The 25857-nt window shown below is 39.5% G+C and overlaps 1 protein-coding gene across 1 annotated transcript in view; it reads right to left on the bottom strand.

Moving 5' to 3' along the window:
* The window catches only part of RYR2 (ryanodine receptor 2), an 830352-nt gene that overhangs the window by 251064 nt on the left and 553431 nt on the right, over window positions 1-25857 (bottom strand). Inside the window, exons 30-39 of the mRNA XM_027531123.1 lie at window positions 24523-24731; window positions 23530-23882; window positions 21767-21881; window positions 19258-19418; window positions 16788-16947; window positions 16179-16265; window positions 12526-12752; window positions 9657-10461; window positions 6200-6400; window positions 473-578 (exon numbers count right to left, since the gene is read on the bottom strand). Of these exons, the coding sequence (XP_027386924.1) occupies window positions 473-578; window positions 6200-6400; window positions 9657-10461; window positions 12526-12752; window positions 16179-16265; window positions 16788-16947; window positions 19258-19418; window positions 21767-21881; window positions 23530-23882; window positions 24523-24731 (2424 nt within the window). The remainder of the gene's footprint in view (window positions 1-472; window positions 579-6199; window positions 6401-9656; window positions 10462-12525; window positions 12753-16178; window positions 16266-16787; window positions 16948-19257; window positions 19419-21766; window positions 21882-23529; window positions 23883-24522; window positions 24732-25857) is intronic.

The following is a 25857-nucleotide window of genomic DNA, read 5'->3' as shown; positions in this document are numbered from 1 at the left end:
GTCCAGGGACTAAATCTGTGTCTCTCGCATTGCAGGCAGATTCTTTACCACTGAGTCATCTGAGAAGTCCCCAAAAGAGGGAATAATTGCCTTAATAGATTTGGGCTACTGACCTACAACTTATTAAAGGAATTCTTTAGACATTAATTCCAAACATGCCAGATTTCCTAGGTCAACCCTGAAAAGGGGCCCCTCAACCAGTTGAAATATAACAGTCTATGAGCAAACTTCTTTAGACTAAATCAACTTAAAACTTCCCTCTTTGACAAAAATACCTGGCTACATGTCCCCATTCCCTGGGCCACTGAAGGAAGAAGAGGGAAAAAGAAAAGAATGTTGGTCATGTTCTGCTTGGTCTTAATGCCTTTCTGATCTCTATATCCCTCAAGACTTCCCACATCAGAACTTTTGTACCAATATATGTGTACTAAAATATATACTCAGTAAGAGTTATAGGTCAAGAAGACCCTACCACAATGTGTCATCAAATCTTCGTGAAAATCCAAGAGTTGGTCTCGGATTTCTTCAGGACATGGACATTCACTTTTGTCATCCTTAAAATTGAGAAGCATATTGATCTGAAAGTTTAGAAAAAACAAGAGGAAGAACTAGAGTAAAAGAAAAGTGAATCTAGGAACAGCATAACAAAGAAAATTATAAAAATCAAAAATGTTCAAACTCTGCTTTTGAGTATTCATGGACTCGTACCCAACAGATGAAAAATCATTATCTATTGCTCAATCCAACAAATAACACAATCAAATAATTCAAAGCTTAACATGCTAAAATAGTCATATTATTTGAGTCTTTCTCAATTTCACAAAATGTTAGACATGTGTATACTTAGTGTTCTTAAACCGATTAAGATCTAAATTTACTTTTAAAATTTTTATTATCCTTCTAGATTTTTCTAGTTAATTTCCATGCATTATGGACTATTTTAAAGAACTATTTGTTAGAAAGATACAGAAAAGAAGGAAAACCAAACATAATTGAAGAGCTATATAATGGATCAGTATGCCTTTTCTAATATTAATGGTTCAATTGAACAAACTAAGAAATTTTCTTCCATTTGTTTTCATTTTTAGATACAATAGTATTAAATTCATGAAGGAAGAAAAGTCTGTTCCATAATTTTCCTTTATGAAACAACTGTAAGTTTTCCTTTTAGAGTTTTATGTATGTAAATTTTTGTTACACTATTATTTTGAGTAAATTATAGATTCATATGCTATTACAAGAAATAACACAAAGAGATCCTTGTGCCCTTTACTCTGTTACCCCACTATAGTGACATCTTGCAAAACAGTAGTACAGAATCACAACCAGGATACTGGCTCTGATACAGTCAAAAGAGAGACCAAGTTCATCACTTCAGGATCCCTCCTGTTAACCCTTTTATAACCACACCCTCTTCACTCTTGCTTGTTCTTCATCCCTAATTCCTATCAACCACTAATCTGTTCTCCATTTCTATATTATTGGCATTTCAAGAACATTATACAAACAGAATCATACAGTATGTATACATACATATACATACATAATACATACACGTATTCCCATATAATCTTTTCGCCATCTGTAGTCTGTAGAGATATCACATTTCATTTCTGATTTGGTAATTTGTGTCTTCTTTTTTACTTTGCTAATTCCTTTAGAATTTTATTGGTTTCACTAATTTTTAAAAATAACTAGCTTTTGGACTCACTGATTTTTTTAATTGTCCTCTTTGCAGTTTCATTCATTTCTCCTCCGTTCTATATTACTGCCTTCTTTTCGCTTCTTTTAGGCTTATGTTGTTCTTTTGCTAAACTCTTGTGATGGCAGTTTAGATTATTACTTTGAGTCTTTTGCTCTTTTATATATAAGTATTTAGCGCAATAAATTTCCCTCTCACACAGTTTCAGCTGTTTCCACAAAGTCTGGTATGTCATATTTTCACTTTCTTTCCGTTCAATGTATTTTTTATTTTTTTATTGAGACTTGTTCCTTGAACTAAGTGTGTCGTTTAGTTTCCAAGTGTTCAGAGATTTGCCTGTTATGTTTCTGTTACTAATTTCTAATTTGATTCATGGTCAAAAACCATTCTGTATGAAAAAAAATCAATTCTACATTTGTTGAGGTTGTTTCATGGCTCAGGCTATAATCTATCTTTGCAAATGTTTCAGACACTTGAAAATAAAACTGTATTCTATTATTGGGCGGAGTGCCCCATAAATATACAAAGATCCTGCTAGGGATAACACTGGCAGGATCTCTTCCATTCTTCTCTTCCATTCTTGCTGATTTTCTGTCTATCTTGTCCTTCAAATATTTAGAGAGGGGTGTTAAACTCTCCAACTACAACCCTGTATTTGTCTATTTCTCCTTTCAATTCTATGTTGACTTCACATATTTTGCAGCTCTGTTGTCTAATGCATGCACGTTTGTCTTCTTGGTGACTGATCTCTTATTCTTATATAATGTTTCTATCTATGACAAATTTCTTTGCTCTGATACAGTCATCTTACTTTCTTTTAATTAATTTTTCATAACATATCTTTTTTCATCCTTTTTACTTTCAACATATCATTACATTTTAAGTGAATTTCTCAAAGACAGCATATAGTTAAGCCAATCTGTTAAAATTCACTGTCAATCTCTCATACTTGCTGTATTTAAATTATTTATACTCATGAATTTATTGGTATGTCTGTCATTTTACTTGTTTTCTGTTTGTTTTCTCTCATTTATTTTTCCAAAGTGCTGTGGGTTCCCTGAACTATTTTTAGGATCCTATTTTGAACTATCCATGGTATTTTTTAGTGTATCTCTTTGCATAGCTATTTTAGTGATTACACAGAATATTATATTAATATATACATAATTTATCTCAGTCTACTGGTATTAACACTCTATCAGTTTAAATGAAATACAGAAACTTTATCTTCCTTTATGTCCCTTATTCACCAGCACTGAAAATACAATTGCCTTAAATATTTAGTAAGCATACATTTAGAACATATCAGAGTTACCATTTTTGCTTTGCCCATCAAACATAATTTAGAAGGCTCAAGAGAAGAAAAAAATTGTATTTACCCTTATTTTAACACTTTCTGTAGGGTAAGGGAGTTAGAGAAGGCAAGGTTCAGAAAAAGAACAAGACCAGCACTTTACAGGAACAGATCACCTTTAATGAGGCAAGAAGGGGCAGCAGTCAGATTGGCGAGCTGCTGCACTAACCCAAGAAAAGGGTAAGTATATGTAGGCATATATGTGGAAATCCACTCTCTTAAGGGGGCCCATTCTTCTCCAAGGTTGTTCAGAGTAGTTATCTCTTTAACGGCTGGGGCAAGGAATTCTGGAGATCAGCCAGAAGCCGGGACCAGCTGGGAGCTAGGCTTAATCAACCCTAATGTCCATTTTTTCCTTCAGGTGAGAGAGTTCTTTGTTTTGCATAGCGTGGTAGAGAGGGCCCAGAGAGGAATTTTAACCTCAGGCTATTTTGAGCCTTGTAACTTTCCTTCACTGTATGTTATTTATTTCTTCTTTCCAGATTTTTCAAATTTTCTTCTTTTATCATTTCCTTTCTGTTTACAGAACTTCCTTTAGGCATTCTTTCAGGATAATCCAATTCTGGTAGTTTTCCTTCATTTGAGAAAATCTTGATTTCCCCTCAATGCTGAAGGATATTTTCATTGCATATCGAATTATGGTTGACAGGTCTTTTCTTTCAGCATATGAAACATGCTGTGCCACTTCCTTCTGTCCTCTGTATTTTCTGATGAGAAATTCGTTGTCACTTGACTTGTTTTTCCCTTTCAAATGTCATTTGTTTCTCAGTGCTATCGAGATTTTTCTCTTTCATGTTCAGAAGTCTCACTACAATATGCTTTGACTTACACTTGGGGTGTATCCCATTTGGAATTTACTCAGTTTCTTTGGAATCTCTATACCTTTTGCCAAATTTGAAATCTTTTCAACCGTTATTTTTTCAAGAATGTTTTCATTTCACTTGCTCCTATCCCTCTGGAGATCTAATGCCATAAATGTTAGACCTTTTGCTATATTTGCACTGGTGCCCCAGGCTCTATTTTTTCACTTTTATTTTCGATGTTGGGGGCTAAATAACGTCTATTCTCTCTCAGTTCAAAATTTTTTCTTTTCTTTTTCCCCTCCACTGTGCCGTTAAATCCGTCTGTTGATGATTTTTAATTCGGACATTGTATTTTTCAGTTGTAGAATTTCCATTTGGTTCTTCTTTGTAGCTTCTATTATTTTTTTGCTGAGACTTTTTTATTTTTGTCATCATAGAGTTGGTATCTATTGATTGCCACTTTTCATTCAAGTGTTTGCTGGATCTTGGTGTGATGAGTGGTTTTTAATTGAAATCTGAACATTCTTGGTAGTACACTACGAGACTCTGGAGAGGGAAATGGCAACCCACTCCAGTATTCTTGTCTGGAGAATCCCATGGACAGAGGAGCCTAGCAGGCTACAGTCCATGGGATCACAAGAGTTGGACACGACTTGGCAACTAAACCAGGAGACTTTGTTTCTTCTTTAAACGTACGACTTCTTCTGATGCCATTACTGCTAGGTGGCATACAAGTCCATTTCTCCACCTCCCTGAAGGAGAGAGGAGACCTCATTTCTGCTGGGTGAGGCTGGGAACAGCGGACCTGAATTCACACAACCCTGGCTGGAAAGGGTAACAGCGCCTTGATACGCCTCCCTCTGTGGCCTTATGGACCCTTTGGAAGGGATATGCCTCATTACCACTCAACCAGGATAAAGTCTCAGCTGCTCAGGGCCCCAGCTGGAGCACCTGTGTACAACCTGGTGCGAGCAGAAGTCTAAGCTGTCCACTCAGTGTCTGCTGCTTTGGGTCGGGGGTGTGGCACAAGATTACTGTGGTGGTCGGCTGGGTAGCATGGTCATTACCTAAAAGTTTTCTCTCTTGCCAGAAAAACAGTTTTTCTGCTTCTTTGGCTAGACAGAGAAGATACTTGTTGAGGCTTTTCTTGGTGTTTCTGAGTTGTTGGCTTCTTTAGCTCCAAGTTTGTGATAGATGAGGCAAATAAAATAATAATAATTACCCAGGGCACTCACCACCATGTCATTCCTCAGCTCCCAAGTTCCATAGCCAGTCTTTCTTCTGTCTTTCATAGTCTTCTTATGTTTTCTTTTGTGTAATGTCCAGGGTTATAGTTGTACTTAGAAGGAAGAATAGGCAGAGGTATTCCATCTTTTCAGAAGCAGAAGTTTCCCAATAGTATTTTAACAAATGGAGTTACTCTGGGAGAAGCTGGATTTGTTCTCTGCTCAATAAATGTTATTTACAGCAATAAACAAAATTCCATGTCCCTTCCCTCAAAGATTTTACATTCTGGTGAGAAAAAGATAAATTCTACAATTACTCCCTAAGTACCTCCATTCAGAGCTATCTTGGATACAGAGGGAAAGAGCAAGGTAAGATATTGAAGATGAGATCTGTATAAGCTATACCTTTTGACCATCATGGCTACTGGCTGAGCCATAAAGTTCATTTGGGTTTTTCTGTATCATCCTATGGAAAAACCCAAATAAACATTTTGACCAACTCAATACATTTTGGTAATTTGTCACAGTCAGAGACGCATCCTGAGGCAGATGCCAGAAAGCTCACAGCCCTAGAATAGCTCATTCTTGGATTTAGGCATAGGCTTCTGACTTGGCTGCACCTTAGGGAGACCTGGGTTTGGAGGTGAGCAACCAGAGGAAGACCCACAAAGAGGTGATCAAGATTCCTGCAAGACTGGTGGCAGTGACATGGAGTTCTTTTAGGAGACAGAAAATGAAGAGTATTAAGTGTTAGAACCTGTCAAGGGTTCCTATTAGCTGGCATGGTGCTGTGCCAGCCAATGAAGGTCCCCCCTTCCCCCTTTGCTTGGATACTTTTCCTACTTGAAGAACTTCAGAATCTGGCACACTGGCTTCCTCCAAGGGTCCATAATATGCTTAATACCTTTTAATAAGTCTCTCATTTGTTTAAACTAACCAAGTGGATACTATTGGTGAGACCTATGAATACTGACACAATGAACTTAGCCAGTATAAAGAAAAACAGGAAAAAAAAAATACACTTGCAACTTCTGGTAAAATTCTGCAACATGTCAAATATGAGTGAACTAAAACCCAAAGGAAGGAAGGAAGACTTTTCTGTTCTTTCTTATACCTGTTCTTGAGGCGGGGATCTGAATTCCTTTGTCTTCCTGGCTGTGAGTGCAGCCGACATGTTTAAGGCTTGCATAACTTCATTATATCGGAATCGTTGATTGTCTTGGAGCTTGGCTACAAAGTCATCTGAAAAGGCCACAATGGCTTCTATCCGGTGCCGGACCTGGCAGTCACAGAGGTATTGAAGTAGCAGGCACATCTAAAGAGATGATTTAAAAGACACCAAGTTTAATTTCTGAATTTTTCAATAGTTAATATGTATCAAATCAAAATTTGTGACAGACACACTTAGTTGTCAACTCATCTCCTTTATTAACAGAATCCTGATTTTATGTAGACAGCAGTGTGCTCAGTCCAGGGGATGAAATACAATTTGTCTAAACTCAAATGGCAAATACCCTTTGATGTCCCTTTGATGAATACTCACTGGCCATCCTCCTCTGCAGCTAGAGGGGCTATAGCAAATGAAGTAGATAAGGAAAAGTTTGCAAGGGGTCTTCTGGGAAAGCGTTTTCACCATTAACAAAAGACTAGAATATCCTATTTTCAAAAACTGGCTAATGGCAGGATCACTGATGGAAGAAGGAAGTAACACACTTTAGGATAAAAACCATAAACTGCAGATCACAGAAAGATATTACAGTCTGGGTTCCTGATGACACCATTAAACTACTACATTCATTCTAGAACCGTCTACCTCCAGACTCTGCATGTACGTTAACTAAGTGGTTCATCGTTTATTCATTAAATAGTCAGTTGGGTATTTTCTTACCAGAAGCCAAGAGGATTTTTAACTGATACAGTGCATCATAGAAACATGCCTTCCAGAGAATGTTGGGCCCAAGTTTTGGGAAATATTTAAATACACTTTATACCAACTGTGATATAAATGCAAAGTAGTGTTAGAGGACTTTAAATCCTCATATTCCACCATCCTAAATATAGCCATTTCTGTCAATGGTACCTGTAAGCTAGCCCTAGGGTCTAAGCCCCTCTCTCCATCTGCTTTGTCCCACTCCAGTGGAAACACTGTCTTCTCAGCCTTGACCCTGCATGTCAGCCTCCCAACTAGGTGGGCTCTGGACCACCCTCCCTTACTCCCCTTATCTATCTTCCTCACAGTAGCTATGTTGAGATTTTTTAGAATAGACTCATCCTGCTAAAATTCTTCAATGGTTTTAATTGAACTTAGAATAAAATTCAAAATTTATCACATGGCTGGCTTTAGCAAAGAGGTAGACTCTCCATCAACTGCCTTCCGCCCATCTCACCCTCCCTCCTCAGCTCATCAAGCTGCAGCCACGCTGGTCTCTTCTCACCTCAGAGGCTGTATGACAAGCACTCTTCCCCTCCTTCTTCACAAGTGTTAAACTTCTGCTCATCAACCTGACCTCAGCTTAAAAGGCCTCAGAAAGGGCTCCTCTCACCTTTCTCACAGTATTCGAGTTGAAATTTTCATCCTTCTAGAAATCCAATCATTTCCTTCCAAGCATAGGGATGGTATGGGGAGGGAGGAGGAAGGAGGGTTCAGGATGGGGAACACATGTATACCTGTGGCGGATTCATTTTGATATTTGGCAAAACTAATACAATTATGTAGTTTAAAAATAAAATAAAATTTTAAAAAAAGATATTCTAACAGAAATACATAAATATGTATTTCCCCCAGGGACAGTAATCTTCCTTGAGCCAGCACCCAGTGCCTGGATCAGAGGAAGATGTCAATCAATGCTGACTGAAGAAGAAAGAGCAGAAAAGGGAGTCAAGGATGTAAGCATCAAACTGATATTAATGGAAGCATCTGAACTGAACCAAAGAAGCATTAGGAACAAGTCTCTCGGACACCTGGATGAGCACAAAGGCAGGTAAGGTCTTTGTTTCCTTAGAAACATGGATAGGAAGTAAAATCTTGCCATTTGAGAATAGACACACCTACTAGTGAACAAATATCCTAAGGTTGGAAGGGTGGAGGTTGGGTAGAAAGGGATACGAGAGCCTTGCGTTTCAGGCATTCCAACAGAAAGTCAGTGAACCTACAGAAACAAGGAGAAACACAAGGAAATTGCTAATGAACAAGAAGGAGAAGTGTAATAGGGAAAAACAAATCTGACTCCATATTGGATCCATTTCTTTAACCTTTACACTCTATTGTTTTCGCTACAAGTTAATTGTAAAAGGAGCCAACCATTTTGACACCAGGGACCAGTTTTGTGGAAGACAACTTCTCCATGGATAGGGGTAGGGGTGGTGATTCGGGGATGATTCAAGCGCTCATATGAGAATTTAATGTCACCACTGATCTGGCAAGTAATGCAAGTGAGTGATTCAGAGCAGGGGTAAATACAGATGAAGCTATGCTTGCTTGCTGGCCTCTCACCTCCAGCTGTGTGACCCAGTTTCTCACAGGGGGTTTAGAGATACCAGGCTTACAGTGTACATTATAGCCCATCTCCAGGGTCCTTGCCTCCCATGCCTGAACATTAAGCTAAACTATCTTTGTTTATGCTCACAGGAAACATCCCGACCAGGCCCATCTGTGAATGGCTGCAGGAAAGAAGAAATTGACATATCCCAGGCTTCCCTGGTGGCTCAGAAAGGACAGAATCTGTCTGCAATGCAGGAGATGCAGGTTCTACCCCTGGGTCAGGAAGATCCCCTGGAGAAGGGAAAGGCAACCCACTCCAGTTTTCTTGTCTGGAAAATCCCAAGGACCGAGGAGCTTGTCGGGCTACAGTCCATGGGGTCGCAAAGAGTTGGACATCACTGAGCGACCAACACATCCACATGTCTCCCAAATGTGGCCAGAAACAGGAAATACTGCTATAACTTAACATCTTTTTTTACTTAACCTCCACATCTCTCCCTATTTGTTCTAAAAAAGAAACTAGCATCCCAACCTGGGCAAGATGGTTCTTTGGGAAACAAGTGCACCATCTTCTCAGCCTGCGAACTTTCTGAATACAGTCACTATTCCTCATTCCAACACCTCAACTCCCAATTTACTGGAATGTCATATAGGAAGAAGATGAGCTGGGGCTGTGTAACACTGGCAGGACAAAAACCCATCTCCTGTGCTCCTTTCAGACAGGCACATACATGCACACACACACACACAAATATACACACATGCATTCAGAGAAATAGTGACATGCCACATCACATATGTGTATGACAGGCAGACCCGTACTTGACCAAGAAAATTTTGCTCTGATAAAAATTTGACATGTATCTTTTACTAACTATAGTCAATTGACCTGATTAGAAAATTAATGGATTTCATTCCAAATGCCAGAAAATGAGATGGGCATGTTCCCAAGTACAACAAGAAGCTGGTTAAATTTATGAAGAAATATAAAATTACCCAGGAACACAAGTACACACACACACACACACACACAGACCAAGGTCAATGTTAATAGGTTGTGAATTCACTGCAATCTTTTTTCTCTGTTTACCTGCAATTTTACTGGCTCTGGCAGTTTCATTTGGAGCAGGCCCTCCTTGGGCCTCTTAGCCCCTTTGTTTTCTTCCTCAGCGGCTCCTTCCAGCTTGGAGTCTTCCACAAAGGGTTCCTTCTCCGCCACCTCGCTCTCCTCCTCCGGGCTGGCGGCTTCCTTGAACACACTAGGCTCAATCAACTGCAAGACGTGTTTCAAGTCCTCGTTGTGGAAGACACCCATGATGAGCAGGGTATAGAACAGCTTGATGAGAGGGACGAAGAGGAACTCAGTGGTGCCCCCAACGGGGTCTCGGGCATGAAGGCTGCCCTCTTTCACGGCTTCTGTCAGCATCTGTATGGTCTTGGCCTTCAGGATGTCCAGCGGGAACTCTGGGCTGTACTGGTAACCCTCGGTATTAATGCTGACAAAACTCGGGGAGGAAAACTGCATCCGCGGCCTGAGGGAGGTGCTGAGGCCGATGCCCGGGAGCCCGTGCTTTTTCTTCTCATCCGGGAAGAGGGTGATGCTCTTGGTCTCCTCGGTCATGGGGACGATGAACTCGTTGTTCATCATGAGCCTGGCGGTGGCGTAGGAGCTGAGGTGGATGTCAATCAGCAGATCGTAGTAGCCGGTGCGCAGCAAGCCGGGCATGTACTTGTTCTCGATGGCGTAGAGCAGCTGCGGCTCGTCCACGTGGCTGCACAAGGCGTGGGCCACCCGGTGGTTCCCGAGCGCGCAGACGGCCGAGTAGAGCCGGAGAGTGTGGTAGTGGAATTTCAGTAGTTCCTCCTGCTCTGTCAGTTCCAGTATGTCCACAGATCTGGAGACGGGAGAAGTTAAGCACGGACATTGAAAACGGGTCTCCGTCAGAGAAGACTGCCTATCTCCTAGGTTTCACAAGTTATAGAAACAGACACTTAAAAAAGCATGTGTAAGTGTTTATTTAAACATCTACTTGTATTTTCTGCATCCCCTTTTTATGGCTTTTTTTTTTTTTTTTTGGTTGTTGTTGTTTTATTTTTGTTTGTTTATTTTTAGGCTGCACCATCTGGCATGCAGGATCTTAGCTCCGGGACCAGGGATGGGATAGATAACCTGTGACCCCGTCACTGGCCCCCAATGAAGTGGCCCCTTCACTTCACTGGATGGCCAAAGAAGTCCCTACAGTAATTTTTTTAAATTAGTTTTTTTATGGCATGTTTGATGACAGCACAGTTTTTTTTTTAATCAATTCTAGATATTAAAAAAATTTTCTTCCAGATATAATTTTATGTTGAAAATAGTGCTTGGAGCTTTCTTCATGCCCCGTCACCCCAAGATTCTGGGCATCACTTTTATTAATAGATATCTGGGTCTCAAGTTGAGCCTGGGAACTCCCCTCCTCTCAGAATTTTAACACTCTTTGGAAAATGCGGAATCTCCTTTTCCAGTTTGGCTAACCAGCTTCAAGAAGCCAGAAAACTCTGCCTTAGGCTGACTTGTCTCTGACTTTAGGATCAGCTATTAGCCTAATAATAGTCACAAGTCAGTCAATTTCACCAGTCAGTAGGTGAAACGGAAGGATAATTCTTTTGACATAATTGCCTACTTATGTGTCCTTCACAGACCCAAACATATGCCACCCAAATAGTGCCACCCTATTTCCACCAGGTATGTGCTGCTCATGAAACAAACACTATCAGAGACATTTTCACTTAGGAAAGTTTCTATTGGGAATCTCGAGTTTACATCAGATCATTTTGCTCCTGCCATACATCATCACCTTTCAGCGCAATTAAACTTTTAACATATGGCCAGAATATGCCTAAAGTCAAGTCATTCCTTTTAGAAGAGAGTCTATTTTAAAAGCACGTAATTTCTTTAGAGGTACTGTTTTCAAAACTATTTAAATTACATAGATTGTTCACGGACAACACTATAGCATTAAAGGTAGAGATTTGATACATTCATAATCAAGGAACTACTCATTCATCTCCAAAGGTGCCCTTGGTGAGACTGTAATCTAATCTCATCAGGAGAGGGGCTGTTATACACTTTGCTTATTAGTATTCACCCAGCACCCAGCCTAGCACACAACAGACAATGAGCAATTATCTGTGATTCTTTATCATTAGGCTTTGTCACTATCTTTAGATGCCCTGTCATCCTGTCCATACTTATCCACTGTATGTGTCCTTTTCGGGTCATAGGCATTCTGTTAAAAGCCGCTGTGACGTGATGCTGCTGACTTATTCCAGACCCCACGTTCTGACTCATAGAGTAATTACCTACCCGTGTAGCACCTAGGCTTCCAGGAAACCACACATCTGCTGGGCCCAGCTACTAGCACCTCGCTCTTGGAAAGGTATGATTGAGTGTAGTAGAGGATTCCCATATTTTATCTGGGCTCTTCCGTCTCCCAAGAAGACTGTTACCTCACCCCTCAGCCTGGCTAATGATTAAAATATATAAATCCATTCATTGTAGCAACACAGAGTACCTACACTCTAGGTTATTAGTGAAATCACTTAGAAATGATTTCTCTGGTTCCCTCTCTACTATCTTACAATTCTGTGATACTCTCTTACTCTGCTGCCTTAACTCAGATGGTGGCTGTACCTGTCTGAATTTTTACTTGCTGTTTTCTCATCAGCAAAACAAGAATGAGGAAAGAAATCAGACTACTAAATCACACCTTTAGCAGTAATACAATCATTTTCTTTCAGTAAGCAAGGAGTTGAGATATAGACTGAAACTTGGAAAGTGCAAAATAATTTCTGCCTTGCCACATGATATTAGCATTTTATAAAGCCCATTTTGTTTCCCCAGCAGCACCCCTGAACTCCTGGGCCAGGGTCTAATTTGATAGGTCCCCACTGGACAGTAAGGGATGTTTGGGCCTGACCTGTTTTCCTCTGGGATGTGAAGTGACATGAACTGCAGAGGCTCCACGCACTGCACCAGCCAGCCCTGGCGTTCACTTATTCGAGAGACGTCTACCTTCAAGAACTGGTTGGGCATTCTGCTCCACAGGACATGTGAGAGAAACTGCACGTGGAGACGTGGGGGACACTGTGGCACAGGATTTTTGTGCTCACTCTTGAATAATCCCGCTGAGAGAGGCATCACATTCTAGGAAATGGGAAAGCAGAAAAGAATGAATGGATAACACACTCCTTGGGGTCAAAAAAGTAATGACTAGAGTTCTGTGCAGGAAAGAGATAATGAAAGATACACTGTGTGTTGAGCAGAGTCAATACAAAAACTCACAAATTGGGTTGAGTTGTTCCTGAAAGGACCAGCAGAGAAAATTTGAGGATCTTTTCTCCCCCATACTAAGTGCTACACGGAGAAAGCAAGAGCAGTAAGTATAACCATGTATCTGTTCTACATCTTTACAAAGCAAGGTCCTCAGGACACCTGGCAAGGCTTTAGCTGCTTTGATCCAAAGGTCCTGAAAGATGGGTCACATTCACTTGGCTTTCTTCCTCTCTTCTTGTCTGTCCTTTGTCACCCGCCTCATTCATCCTTAAACTACTTACTACCTCACTCATCATCAGGTTTGCCAGGTTTGAGTAACCAGAAATATAACAGAGACAGCTCAACAGATAAACATGACTACTAAATAAGAAAAGAGAATTAACCAGGTATGAACCAATACAGCTTCTTTCTCCACCTTCCCCCACCTCCAATACATACACCTTCAGCCATCCCAATTCCTTTTTATCTTTTTATTTATTTATTTTTTTCTCCAATTCCTGCACTTGGGTCTCAGGGAAAGAAAAGTCTCTACTTTGCCAAAGCTTATTCATTCATTTTTGACCATGATACCACCCTGCCTGCCTCTTCTGGACCAATAAAACGATGAATTCATCTTTCTGCGTTACCTTTGGTCTCTCCCTCTCCTCTAGAACCTTCTCTACTGCGAATGGGGAAGAGAAACGAGGCACTTGTATCAGATACTGAGAATGTATCAGTGAACAAAACAAACTTCCTACCCTCATACAGCTTCTATTTTTTATTAGAGCTAGAAAACAAACAAAATAATCAATTAAATAGTTTATTGGAAAAAAAGTCATGGAGGGGAAAAAAGAATGAGGATGAGAGAATCAGAATGCAGGACAGCAATAATAAACAGAATTATCAGAATAGGTGTCACTGAGAAGACATTTAAAGACAAATCCAAAGAAGAACCATGTGGATATGCAGAGAAAGAAACTTCTGTGCAAAGGAATCTGTGAATGCAAAGGACCCAAGGAGGGAGTTTGCCTGGCAAATCTGAGGAAGAATCAAAGGACAGTGTGGCTGCTAAAAGAGGAGAGATTAGGAGAAAATGAAGTCAGAGGGCAGCAGGATGTCAGGTGGTTTAGAACTTGTGAACCTTCATGAAACCTCTGAATTTTATTCAGGGAAATAGGGTTTTGAGCAGTGAAGTGACAGGATCTGATTTTCATTTTAAAATAATGACAGTCAGTCAGGTGGTTCTATGATAAACAGATGGGTGATGATGAATTAGAGGCTACTGAAGAAATCCAGATGGGAAATGATGCTGATGGAAAACAGCGTGGTGACCGGCAGGACTGATGGTCAGCAGGTGGAGGATTCGCTGGGGGATAGAACTAGGATGCAGAATGCAAAGGAAGGAAGCCAAGGATGACTCTAAGGTTTGGGGTCTGAGTTATTAACTGATAGAACAGGAGGACTTAGGCAGGTCAGGAGGAGGCGGGTAGTGATGGTCAACAGTCCAGTTTTGGACATATCCATCCAGTATGTGATATTTACAGCGAAAAATGGAAAATGTCAAATAAACCAACATTAGAGTCTGGGTTCTGGGAAACTACCACTTTTCTGTCCAATTTTAACTTTCTTTCAATTGTCCAAACTTGCTGCCTTTCCTTCATGTTCAAACTTGAATACTATGAATTGAATAATCTTGAACTGAATAACATAGCTTCTTCCATAATTTATTGAAATTTTTTGAAAGGTCACTAAAGCCCTCCTACTTAACCAAAGTCACAGATTCCTTTAGTCCATATTATATTGACTTTTCTGTGGCAGCTGGAATCTCAGTTTACAAAAGCAGAAACTGAGTTCACACGGTTTAAGGAACATGTCCAAGGTAACCAAGCCAGCATGGTCAAGTCGTCTATTAATTTCACTGTGAGTTGTGCCCAGCATCTCAATGTGCACAACTGCAAATTTCAACTAAATTCCTTTCCCCAAATTTCAACAGGCTCTTTTGCTTGTTGTTATGCATTAGTATGCATTATCTGGCCCAACTAAAATTATTTAAATTAATCCTTTTGGGATTAACATATACCCAATACCATATGTAAAACAGATAACTAATAATGATGTACTGCATAGCAAGGGAACTGTACCCAATATTTTGTAATAACCTATAAAGAGAATCTCAAAAAGAATATGCATATGTATACCTGAATCACTGTGCTATGCTATACACTTGAAACTAACACAACATTGTAAATAAACTATAATTAAAAAAAAGAAACATCTCCCCCTCCACAAAAAATAAATAAATAAATAAATAAATAATTCTTCATTTCTCCTTAAGTGCTGAATCCAGTTCATCAACAAATTCTATTTATCTAATTTATTGACAAACTCAATTAATTCCTCCCCTAAAACATCTTCTCATGTATCATTCTATCCCTATGACTTTCATGAATCTTATCATTCTTCTCCCACATGGATAGAATCAAATTGTGATATCTAATTATTACTGCCTGCTCTCATTTTTATGAGAGCAGATGTTTTCCATATTACTACCAACATATTTTTCCAAAACAGGTTTGATTTACTCAGTCCCTTCTTTCAAACTTCCAGTGAATCGCCACTGTCTATGAAATACATGTCAACTTCTTAGTGTGGCAGTTAAAGCTGTTTCAACTTGAACTTGGTCTACCTTCCATCCATATTAATCTCTGGCCACATCCCAGAAGCATCCTTTGATACAGTAACACTGAATTCCTTAACCTGCAGCATTTTTCATGCCTTCAATTTTTTATTCTTTCACCTTCTGTATAGAATGCCTTCTCCAAGCAAACATACCTTAAGATCTGCTGTTCAGCTGTTAAAAATCAACCTAAATGTCACCTCCTCTTTCAGCTGCACCTGATCCACACCATCCTACTTAGCCATTTTCTCAGTTATGTTTCCAGAGTACTCAGTACCTGCCACTCTTCTAGCACTTACCAGTATGTAGCACATTTCCAGCCTTTCAATCCCATTCACTAACTCACCTGTGAGTTCAATGATTACTGACTTGTATATAATGTGGCATATTTGTTCTCTGTAAGCCTAGTTTTATTGAATAATTTATTTATGATGGCCAAAGAAAACCCTTTCTAATTAATGATGTTACCCTAGTGACCTGAACAAGAATTACAGAATTTTCAAACATGGCAACATTTTCTTAGAGAGTGATTTATATGATTAATATCAGTACTAATAAAGAAGTGAATTCATTTAAGAAGTAAATGCTATTTCCTAATGGAAAATAACCCAAATATAATAACAGGAATGGGTCTTTCTTACCTTTATTCTTCCCAACTCAAACTGAAAAACATTAGGACTTGTAGCTTGTGCAAAAACTGCAGGAAATAATTTTGTGCTTGGTTCCACCTTAAACAAGCAAATAAATTTCATAATATTAATAAAGGAAGAAACACAAAGAAAATATACTTTCTTCATAACTCTTAAAGGACACTTTTACAGAAAAAGACTTTTCCTTCCTCTCATATGGATAGTCTCTTTCAATAATTGTTTGGAGTATTTCATTTCAGGACTGTGTAAACATTTTTTGGAGAAATATACTGCTTACTCTGAAGGACTTGTGGCACGGTTATTATTCAAAGAGAAGTAAAAATACAGAATCAAATCATTTGTGTCTTCTGTCTTTCTACTTTCTAATTTGTCTTTTTTTTTAATCTTTTTGGCCACACCACATGGCATGTGGGAACCTAGTTTCCCACCCAGAGATCAATCCTGTGCCCCGGTACTGGCAGCATGGAGTCTCAACCACTGGACCACCATGAAGACCCTGCAACTTCTAATTTACTTTTTGGTATTGCAAAATGTGTTTTCCTCTCTAACGAGGACAAAGGGTTCTTCTTTGGAGGCACAAGGCCATCCGTGACCACACACCTGATAATAGGTGCTCAGTTCCTTGCCGTTGGCCGTGAAGGTGAGCAGCCCACTGGCAGCATCCACCACGCAGCCAATCTCCAGGCCGTTGTTGTTCCGTCCTTGCCCCGGGCTCAGGCTCTCACCCGCACACACCATGTAGCAATTGCTGCGTTTGATGCTGAATTGCAAAAAGACATATGTATCTTTGTACAAGCAAGGACAGTGTGGAAAGCATGGATATCTGGCAGACTAAACCTAAGTTATGCTGTGCAAGCAACAAGCTCATGCTGAAATGGGACAGGTGCACAATGGGCCTGATTCTATGATTCTGAGCAAAATTCCACTGACTTAGTGGACATTCTGAGTCAGGTCTTCCAGTCTCTCAATTCACACCTAATGAAGACAGGTCAACTGGCAGGAACCAAGGTTAAGAACTGACCTGCACCTTCTCTCCAAAAACTCAAACCAAACTGGACGTTTTTCTGAGGTTCAAAAAAGTTTAAGTATGTAATAATCATCCAAACTGGTAATTTTCATTCTCATAGTTTTTATTTTAAACCACTTGTTCTGAGATGCTGCTGCTGCTGCTGCTGCTGCTAAGTCGCTTCAGTCGTGTCCAACTCTGTGCGACCTCATAGACAGCAGCCCACCAGGCTCCCCCGTCCCTGGGATTCTCCAGGCAAGAACACTGGAGTGGGTTGCCATTTCCTTCTCCAATGCATGAAAGTGAAAAGTGAAAGTGAAGTCACTCAGTCGTGCCAGATTCTTAGCGACCCCATGGACTGTAGCCCACCAGGCTCCTCCATCCATGGGATTTTCCAGGCAAGAGTACTGGAGTGGGGTGCCATTGCCTTCTCCTTTCTGAGATGAGAAGCATCCATTTCCAGACACTATAGAGTCCTAGGCCAATTCTACATGAGCCGTCAATGACTCAACAGATGTAAACTTTGGCTAAAATTAAGCCCCTGGATAATTCCTGGTGATCTGTTATGAGAGACAGACTTAAGCTGGGATGTGCACCAGATCCATGATGTTAACAATAAACCCCACCTGAGTTTCAAGCTCACCACAACCTTTATCAGAGATGTTAGCAAACTTAAATTCTTTGAGTTTTACTTTGTTTTCTTTCTCTGCCACTACACAGCACATGTGTGAATGAGGCTAGAAGAAAGGCCAAACGCAGACAAGCAGTAAGAAAAGAGTAAACAGGCCGAGATAAAGTCAGTTTCTGAATAATCAAAAGTTGGCTGTGTTTCTATGCCCTTTTTACATAAGTTTCAACAACCTTCCTTAGCCTGTATTTCCTACACCAAAATCATCAGTCACATAACAGGGGGCCCCAACCGCTGGGATCTAATGCCTGGTGATCTGAGGCGGATCTGATGCAATAATAATAGAAACAAAATGCACAAGTAAACATAATGTGTTTGAATCATTCCCAAACCATCCCCTACCCCTAGCCCGTGGTAAAATTATCTTCCATGAAACTGGTCTTTAGTGCCAAAAAGGACCGCTGATGTTATCACATCCCTATTCTGAGTTATCTCCTTTCACTGTCCCCATCTATGAAAATCAATATACATCCATCAGAATATGCCTGGAAACAGGTAGTTTGGGCCCCCCTACTGATGTACAATACTCTTCATTGGAGGATTTTTTGCTAAGTCCACTGTCTCCAGTGCTAAGTTCACTGTGGTTCAAGTGTTACAACCTGAAGGCAGGAGAGGGAGCTTCCGGTCACCAAAAATAATGACACAGGTAGAAAAGTAATACTCTAGGGGGAGAGAGGCTCTTCCTTTGAGAGCCATCACAGCAGATCAGAGAGGATGCATAGGCACAAAGGGCAGACGCAACCGGCCAGGTCTTCTCTTGTCTTATTCTGCAAGGAAGATAGCCTTCTTCACTTTTTTGAAGGTTTGGTTTGAGTTTCGTTTGTTTTACAAATGAGAAAGGATGGCACAGAAAGTGTAACTGACTTACCCAAAGCCACACAGCAAGTCAATGGCAAAGCTGAGGAAAGAATCCACTGCTCCTCAGTTGGAGTTCAAATGCGTCCATCTGGTCTAATCCACTAGCCCACACTGTCTTCACGGTTTTCTCCCCACCACCTAACCAGTTCCCAAGATACAGACCAGACTACAGGCTAAATGCCTCACATTCACCTGTCTCTTAATTCCTGGAACGAAGGCTAAGTAATGACAACCTAAGTTGTTAGTCATGTCCAATGCCACCTGAAGGAACATATGGTTAGTACCCCCAAAAGATGCAATGCTCTTACTTTATATGAGTTTGCACATGTAATATACTCAGATTCCACACTGGCTTGTTTGAATAATAAAAAGGATACTGACGTTAATGGTTTGGTTATATTGTTCCTATAAACAGAATATTATTTTATGTATAAAAATCCAAGTGAAAACGATGCCTAGGTTTATCAACATTTTTATTAGATATCATTTATGTAACAAAAAATGGAGGAAAAACCAACCTTTCGTGCACCTTTCCTTTTTCATCTCCCAGAGTCACGGTCACTGTACGAACTCTGTCCAAGTCAAAGCCTGTATCATACTGATGGAAATCGGATGTGATCCAGCCCACCCAGACATTGGCAGGTTCTTGTCCAGGAAAGATTCTCACTGAGTAATAGTACTGTCGAGATAGCAACACCAAGTATTGGCAAAGCAAAAAGAAACAAAACTTTGACTTTCAATGTCTTTAACTTGCCTAAGAAGACATGTCTTGCAAAAAGAAACAAAACTTTGACTTTCAATGTCTTTAACTTGCCTAAGAAGACATGTCTTTATTTAAAATCATTGGACCTATTTACAGCAACATCAGTGCAACTAAAGATTATCATACTCAGTGAAATAAATCAGAAAGAAAAAGAAAAATACTTTATGATATCACTTATACATGGAATCTAAAATATGATACAAATGAACCTATCCATGAAACAAAAACAGAAACTCAGACATAGAGAACAGACTGGTGCTTACCACGGGGGAGAGGGTTGGGAGAGGGATGGGCTAGGATGCTGAGGTTAACAGAAAGAAGCTTTTATACATAGAATGCATAAAAAACAAGGTCCTACTGTATAGCACAGGAACTTATAATAACCTATAATGGAAAGGCATCTGAAAAAGACAATATATATATATGTATAACTGAATCACCTTGCTGTACATCTGAAATTAATACAACATTGTAAATCAACTATACTTCAACAAAAAATAAAATAATAGTATATTCAATTAGGCTATAACAACAGCAACAAAACTCAAAGCTTAAAGCAGTAAAAAGAAATGTAACTTCGCCTAATTAAAGTAACATAGGCACAAAGGACTGAGGTGGCAAAATAAGAAAAGTCTTGAAACAGAGATCCGAAATTATTTCAGAAATAATGGGAAAAAGAGAAAAGACTATCTTGAGTAAAGATGATCTGAACCTTTTTATTAAAAATACTTTCAAGTATGAATGTATGGTGATGTATATGTGTGTGTGTGTGTGTATATATATATATATATATGTATGTATGTGTGTGTATGTGTGTATATATATATCTATATAGATCTATATATAGATATATATTATGTTTACGTAATAAAATCATCAGTCCATTAGGCAGGTAAGCTTTGAATTCTTCAAGCTTATTCAAGAACACTAATCTACTCTAGAGTTTTCATACCTGTTTTAGACTTGTTTCATATTGTTTTATACCCTAAATATGCTTTGCTTTAGCTATCACTAACATAAGATGCTTAAAATCACCCCTTAAAATCACTTTGAAATAGTTCAGATCTAATATGTGAAAGTCAAGTTCAAACACGGGGAACTTTACAAGGGACACAGCTACGTATTTTTTTCCATTTGAAATTTTATGAGGAGTCTTTTAAAATTTTTAAATCGCAGACAGCACAACTTGATGTCTAACAAAGTATGATAAATGGTCATGTAGATACATCACTGAGATGAAGGAAACCACAGAGATGAAGGTGCTTGGGAAACTTAGGTGGCAAATTAAAATGTTGCCAAGAAAGAGGATAGCAAAACCAGGACTGAGGGTGCCCTTAGGTGCTATTTTTCCTCAAGTAGCTTGCATAATACAGGGCATCCAGTCCCATCATTCAGGCAAATAGAAAGGGAAAAGGTGGAAATGGTGGAAGATTTTATTTTCTTGGGCTCCAAAATCACTGCGGACAGGGACTGCAGCCATGCAATTAAAAGATGCTTGCTCCTTGGAAGGAAAGCTTTGACCAACTTAGACAGCATATTAAAAAGCAGAGACATCACTTTGCTAACAGAGTTCCGTATAATCAAGGTTATGGTTTTTCCAGTAGTCATGTACAGATGTGAGAGCTGGACCATAAGTTCAATTATGACTGAACTTTGGCGGAGCATCAAAGAACTGATGCCTTCGAATTGTGGTGTTGGAGAAAACTGAGAGTCCCTTGGACTGCAAGGAGATCAAACCAGTCAATCACAAAGGTAATCAACTCTGAATATTCATTGGAAGGACTGGTGGTGAAGCTGAAGCTCCAATACTTTGGCCACCTGATGTGAAGAGCCGCCTCAGTGGAAAAGACCATGATGCTGGGAGAGATTGAAGGTAAAAGGAGAAGAGGGTGGATGAGACGGTTAGAAAGTATCCCCAACACAATGGAGATGAGTCTGAGCAAACTCGGGGTGATAGTGAAGGACGGGGAAACCTGGTGTGCTGCAGTCCATGGGGTCACAAAGAGTCGGACAGAACTTAGTGACTGAACAACAACAATCACCTCAGAAAATACATGCCTTTCAACTTTTTGGTCCCTAAAATATAAGTGAATAATTATTTTAAAAATACACTTGTAAAATAGTGGGCTACCCTGGTGGCTCAGATGGTAAAGAATCAGCCTACAATGCAGGAGACCAGAGTTTGATCTGAATCAAAGTGAACTGTTTGAAATGCAAAGCATGATCACACACAGAAATAAATGACAAAAGTGGGAACCTCATACCGTGGACGTTTGCATCAAGTAATCATAGTCATCCCTCTCATCTGCAAGGACATCTTCAGTGAGTCGTGCAGAATGGCTGGTGCTATAATCTGGCTTTGTTCTTCGAAGCAAAAACCTGAAATATATTAGAGGATTAGGAATAAGCAACTTTAAAGTGTTTTGCCTATCTCAAACATAAACATATAATGAACTTAGTAGACTGGTTGTCAAACAGTATGATTAACCCCCAAGAGGGTATCGGACAATATCTGGAGATATTTGGGGTTGTAACAACTGGTGGAGTGTGCCACTGGCATCTAGTCATGGAGGCCAGGGACACTGCTAACCACCTATCAATGCACAAGGCGCATTATTGTAAGATAAATAATTATCTTACAATAAATAATTATATGACCCAGAGCACTGGCAATAGTGCTGAGGCAGAGAAATTTGCATTTATTGTAAGAAAGGATGCTAAAACAATTTGCCTTCTTCTCCATTAAAAAATACTATTAAAAATAAAATACTAAAAATGCTATTTAGAATATAAACATAGAATACTTCAACCAATGCTGTAAATGGAAACATCTTAAAAATTAACTCTAGGGAGCAAGTACTTACAAATCATATATCTAAAGATAGCTTAGTATCTAGAATATATAAAGAACTCCTACAAATCAGTAACAAAAAAGCAAATCACCCAAAGAAAAAAAAAATGGCCAAGAAGTTGAATAGACATTTCTCTAAACATGATATACAAATGACCAAGAAGCATATAAAAAGATGTTCAACATCACTAATCATCAGGGACATGGAAATGAAATCCACAATGAGATATCACTTCACACGGTTTAGAATGGCTACTAGCAAAAAACCCAGAAAGTAACAATGGTTGACAAGGATATGGAGAAATTGAGACCCTTGTGCAGTGGTGACGGAATTGTAAAATGGTACAACTATTATGGAGTACAACAATTTTTTTTCTCAAGAATTTAAATACAGAACCACTAGGTATCCCACTTTTGAGTATATATCCAAAGGAACTGAAAGTAGGGTCATGAAAAGCTATTTGCACATCCATGTTCATAACAGCATGAATCACAGTAGCCAAGAGGTGGAATCACTCTAAATGGCCATCAGTGGATGAATGAATAAAAAAATGTGGTGTATATACACACACTGGAATATTGTTCAGCCTTAACAAGGAAGTGAAGTCTGACATATGCTGCAACACATATGACCCTTGAGGACAATATGCTACATAAGTCAGTCACAGAAAGACAAATACTGGATGACTTCATTTACATGAAGTATCTAAAGCAGTCAAGTTCATAGAAACAAAAAGTGGAGGTGAGCAGGGGTTGGCACAGGTTGGAAAGGGAATGCTGTTACATGGGTGTACAGTTTCAGTTTTGCAAACTAAAAATGTTCCAGAGATCTGTTTTGCAACTATGTGAATACACTTAGCACTACTGAACTGTACACTTAAAAATGGTTATGATGGCAAATTTTAGTTTTGCCACAATAGAAAAAAACTCATAGGAAAAGTAACTCTTGAGATAGATTGTGAGTGCTAACAAATCAGAGGGCAAACAGGCTGCTTTATTCTTCTGTGGAATCCCTGGTACATAAAGAAGGAAGAAGAGGTGGAAAAAATTGACTTTGGACATCCCTTACCCTCTACTGCCCTCTCCTGTGACCCCACAGAATCACTACATATTTAAAATCATTTAAAAAATTAAAATTACAAAAACTCTAAAAATCATTTTGCATATATCAGTGACCTCTGTTTCAGACGAGAGGGTTTTTCCTGAGCATAATCCTTGTGGTTATTAAACTCTGGTTTTGTAGCTTCTTTGTCTCTATCTCCTCGATCTGGCACCAGATGGCCGTGAGCTGTCTTCATGAGAACCTCAAAGTCTGAATCCACATCATAATCCTCCAGATCATTCTTGGGCCCAAAGAGCCCGGTGCCAGGGATCCCTCCAGCTGCAGTCTTGGAGAAGACCTCTGCACACTCGATGGGCATGCTCAGACGATAAAACATGATATCCGTGCTGCTGTTCTGAGAGCCAAAGGACTTCTGAGTGACTTTTAAACACGGGGAACTGTCTATGGTGCCATCTATTCTGGTCACCTAGCAAATGAAGAAGCAATCATTCAGATGCTCAGCACTGTTGACTTCCTGATTCCAAAACCCCTTTAAAAGTGCATCACACCTTTAAAACTCCAGACATGGCCTACTCATGGCATAATTTTATAAATGAGATCATTAAACATAGGGATGGCTGTGTAAGGATATGCTTACAGTTCTGCTAACTCAGAAGACAATCTGGGAAATTCACGTTACAACTGTATATACTCAGATTGAGCCTGTCATTGCCAATACATGTATATATATTAAAAAAAGAATTGCATACAGTTGACCCTGAACAATGAAGGTTTGAACTGCTTGGATCCACTAAGATGTGGATATTTTCAAGGGGAAACACTACCAAGGGTACTACATAATCCACGGTTGGTTGAATCCGCAGAAGCAGAGGACCAACTATAAATTAAATGCAAATTAACCACAAAGTTATTCCAGGCTCAACCACAGTTAATCAGTCTAATCAGCCTCTCACACAGTACCTAAAATCAGAGGGTAATTCTATCCTTAGATTCGCCTATAATGGAACATTAGAACCATTATTTTAAGTAAATGACAGTAATTGTCTAAGTAGGAACTCCCACTCCTGGTTTTGGCTGATGGTCCAAGTTTTAAAGAAAAAGCAAACCTCAATATGTTCATGGTTTGATGGAACTTGGAGAAATTGAGGAAGCCTCTTGCTCAGCCACATGGTAATATCCCTATTTGTGTTAACGGCAAATGGTTCATAGCCCTCTTGTAAGCCACAGATGGTGAAATATTTCAAGGTGCTGACATCCTTTCCAAAGTTCAGCCTGCCCACTTGAGCCACTCCCAGGCTACACACAGGTATGAATCCTGGGAAGAAAAAAATACACATCAAAAATTTTAGGATCGTTCATATAAAATCCTTTCAGTATGGAATTACCAAAAGTATCACTCCAGAACTCTTACCTTTATGAGAGCTGTCACCCCAAGGCAAAAACAACAAGCCACAGACACTAAGTCTTTTTTTTTTCTTTTAATTGGAGGCTAATTACTTTATAATATTGTGGTGGGTTTTGCCATACATTTCACATGAATCAGCCATGGGTGTACATGTGTTCCCTATCCTGACTCTCCTCCCACCTCCCTCCCCATCCCATCCCTCAAGGGTCATCCCAGTGAACCAGTCCTTAGCGCCCTGTCTCATGCATCGAACCTGGGCTGGTGATCTAGTTCACATATGATAAAATACATGTTTCAATGCTATTCTCTCAAATCATCCCAGCCTCACCTTCTCCCACAGAGTCCAAAAGTCTGTTCTTTATATCTGTCTCTTTTGCTGTCTCGCATATAGGGTCTTCAATGTGAGGATCAGAAGACCAGTATTTGCCCTTTGCATTGTATTTCAGTAAATGTGGGCTCTGGGTAAGTGCCTTCTTTCACCTTAAACTTCTTCTGTAAAATGAGATAATGGCTAAGCATCCCCCAAGTCCTCCAGGGATCTCAGTGAGCAAAGTCCCCACCCCACAATCCCCGAGTTCCGAGGTGCAGGTGACTCTTTGCACGGGGAATGTGAGAAAGAAGAGCCAAATTGTGCTACAGAGCCTGAAATGTGTAAACACAAAACACAACTAAGCTATACATTTCTTTACATGTAATGCAAAGAAAAAAAAAAGAACGTTGGAGACAACATTTTCAAAGGTTTTCATTCACTGATAGCTGCTTTTGATCTTTGAAGAGAATTTTGTCTGTTTTCTTTCCTAGAGTTTCCTAGATCTAAGCATCAAAAATATACATATAAATAAAAATTTTGAAGTAGTTGCTAAAATCCTGCTGAAACTCATCTGTCCCATTCCCTTCAATATCACTGTTGGTATAGCTTAAGAAGGGTAATGCATAATTAACATAAATAAGATATGAAATCAAAAACTAAGTTAAAAGTTAACAAGAAACTAAATCAAAACAACAGCAATGAGAAATGAAGAAACAAACATTTTAA

This window comes from Bos indicus x Bos taurus, chromosome 28, assembly GCF_003369695.1.
Source record: "Bos indicus x Bos taurus breed Angus x Brahman F1 hybrid chromosome 28, Bos_hybrid_MaternalHap_v2.0, whole genome shotgun sequence".
Classification (NCBI taxonomy): domain Eukaryota; kingdom Metazoa; phylum Chordata; class Mammalia; order Artiodactyla; family Bovidae; genus Bos; species Bos indicus x Bos taurus.
Note: the sequence above shows the minus strand (reverse complement) of the source record. Positions and strands in the feature narration are given on the sequence as shown.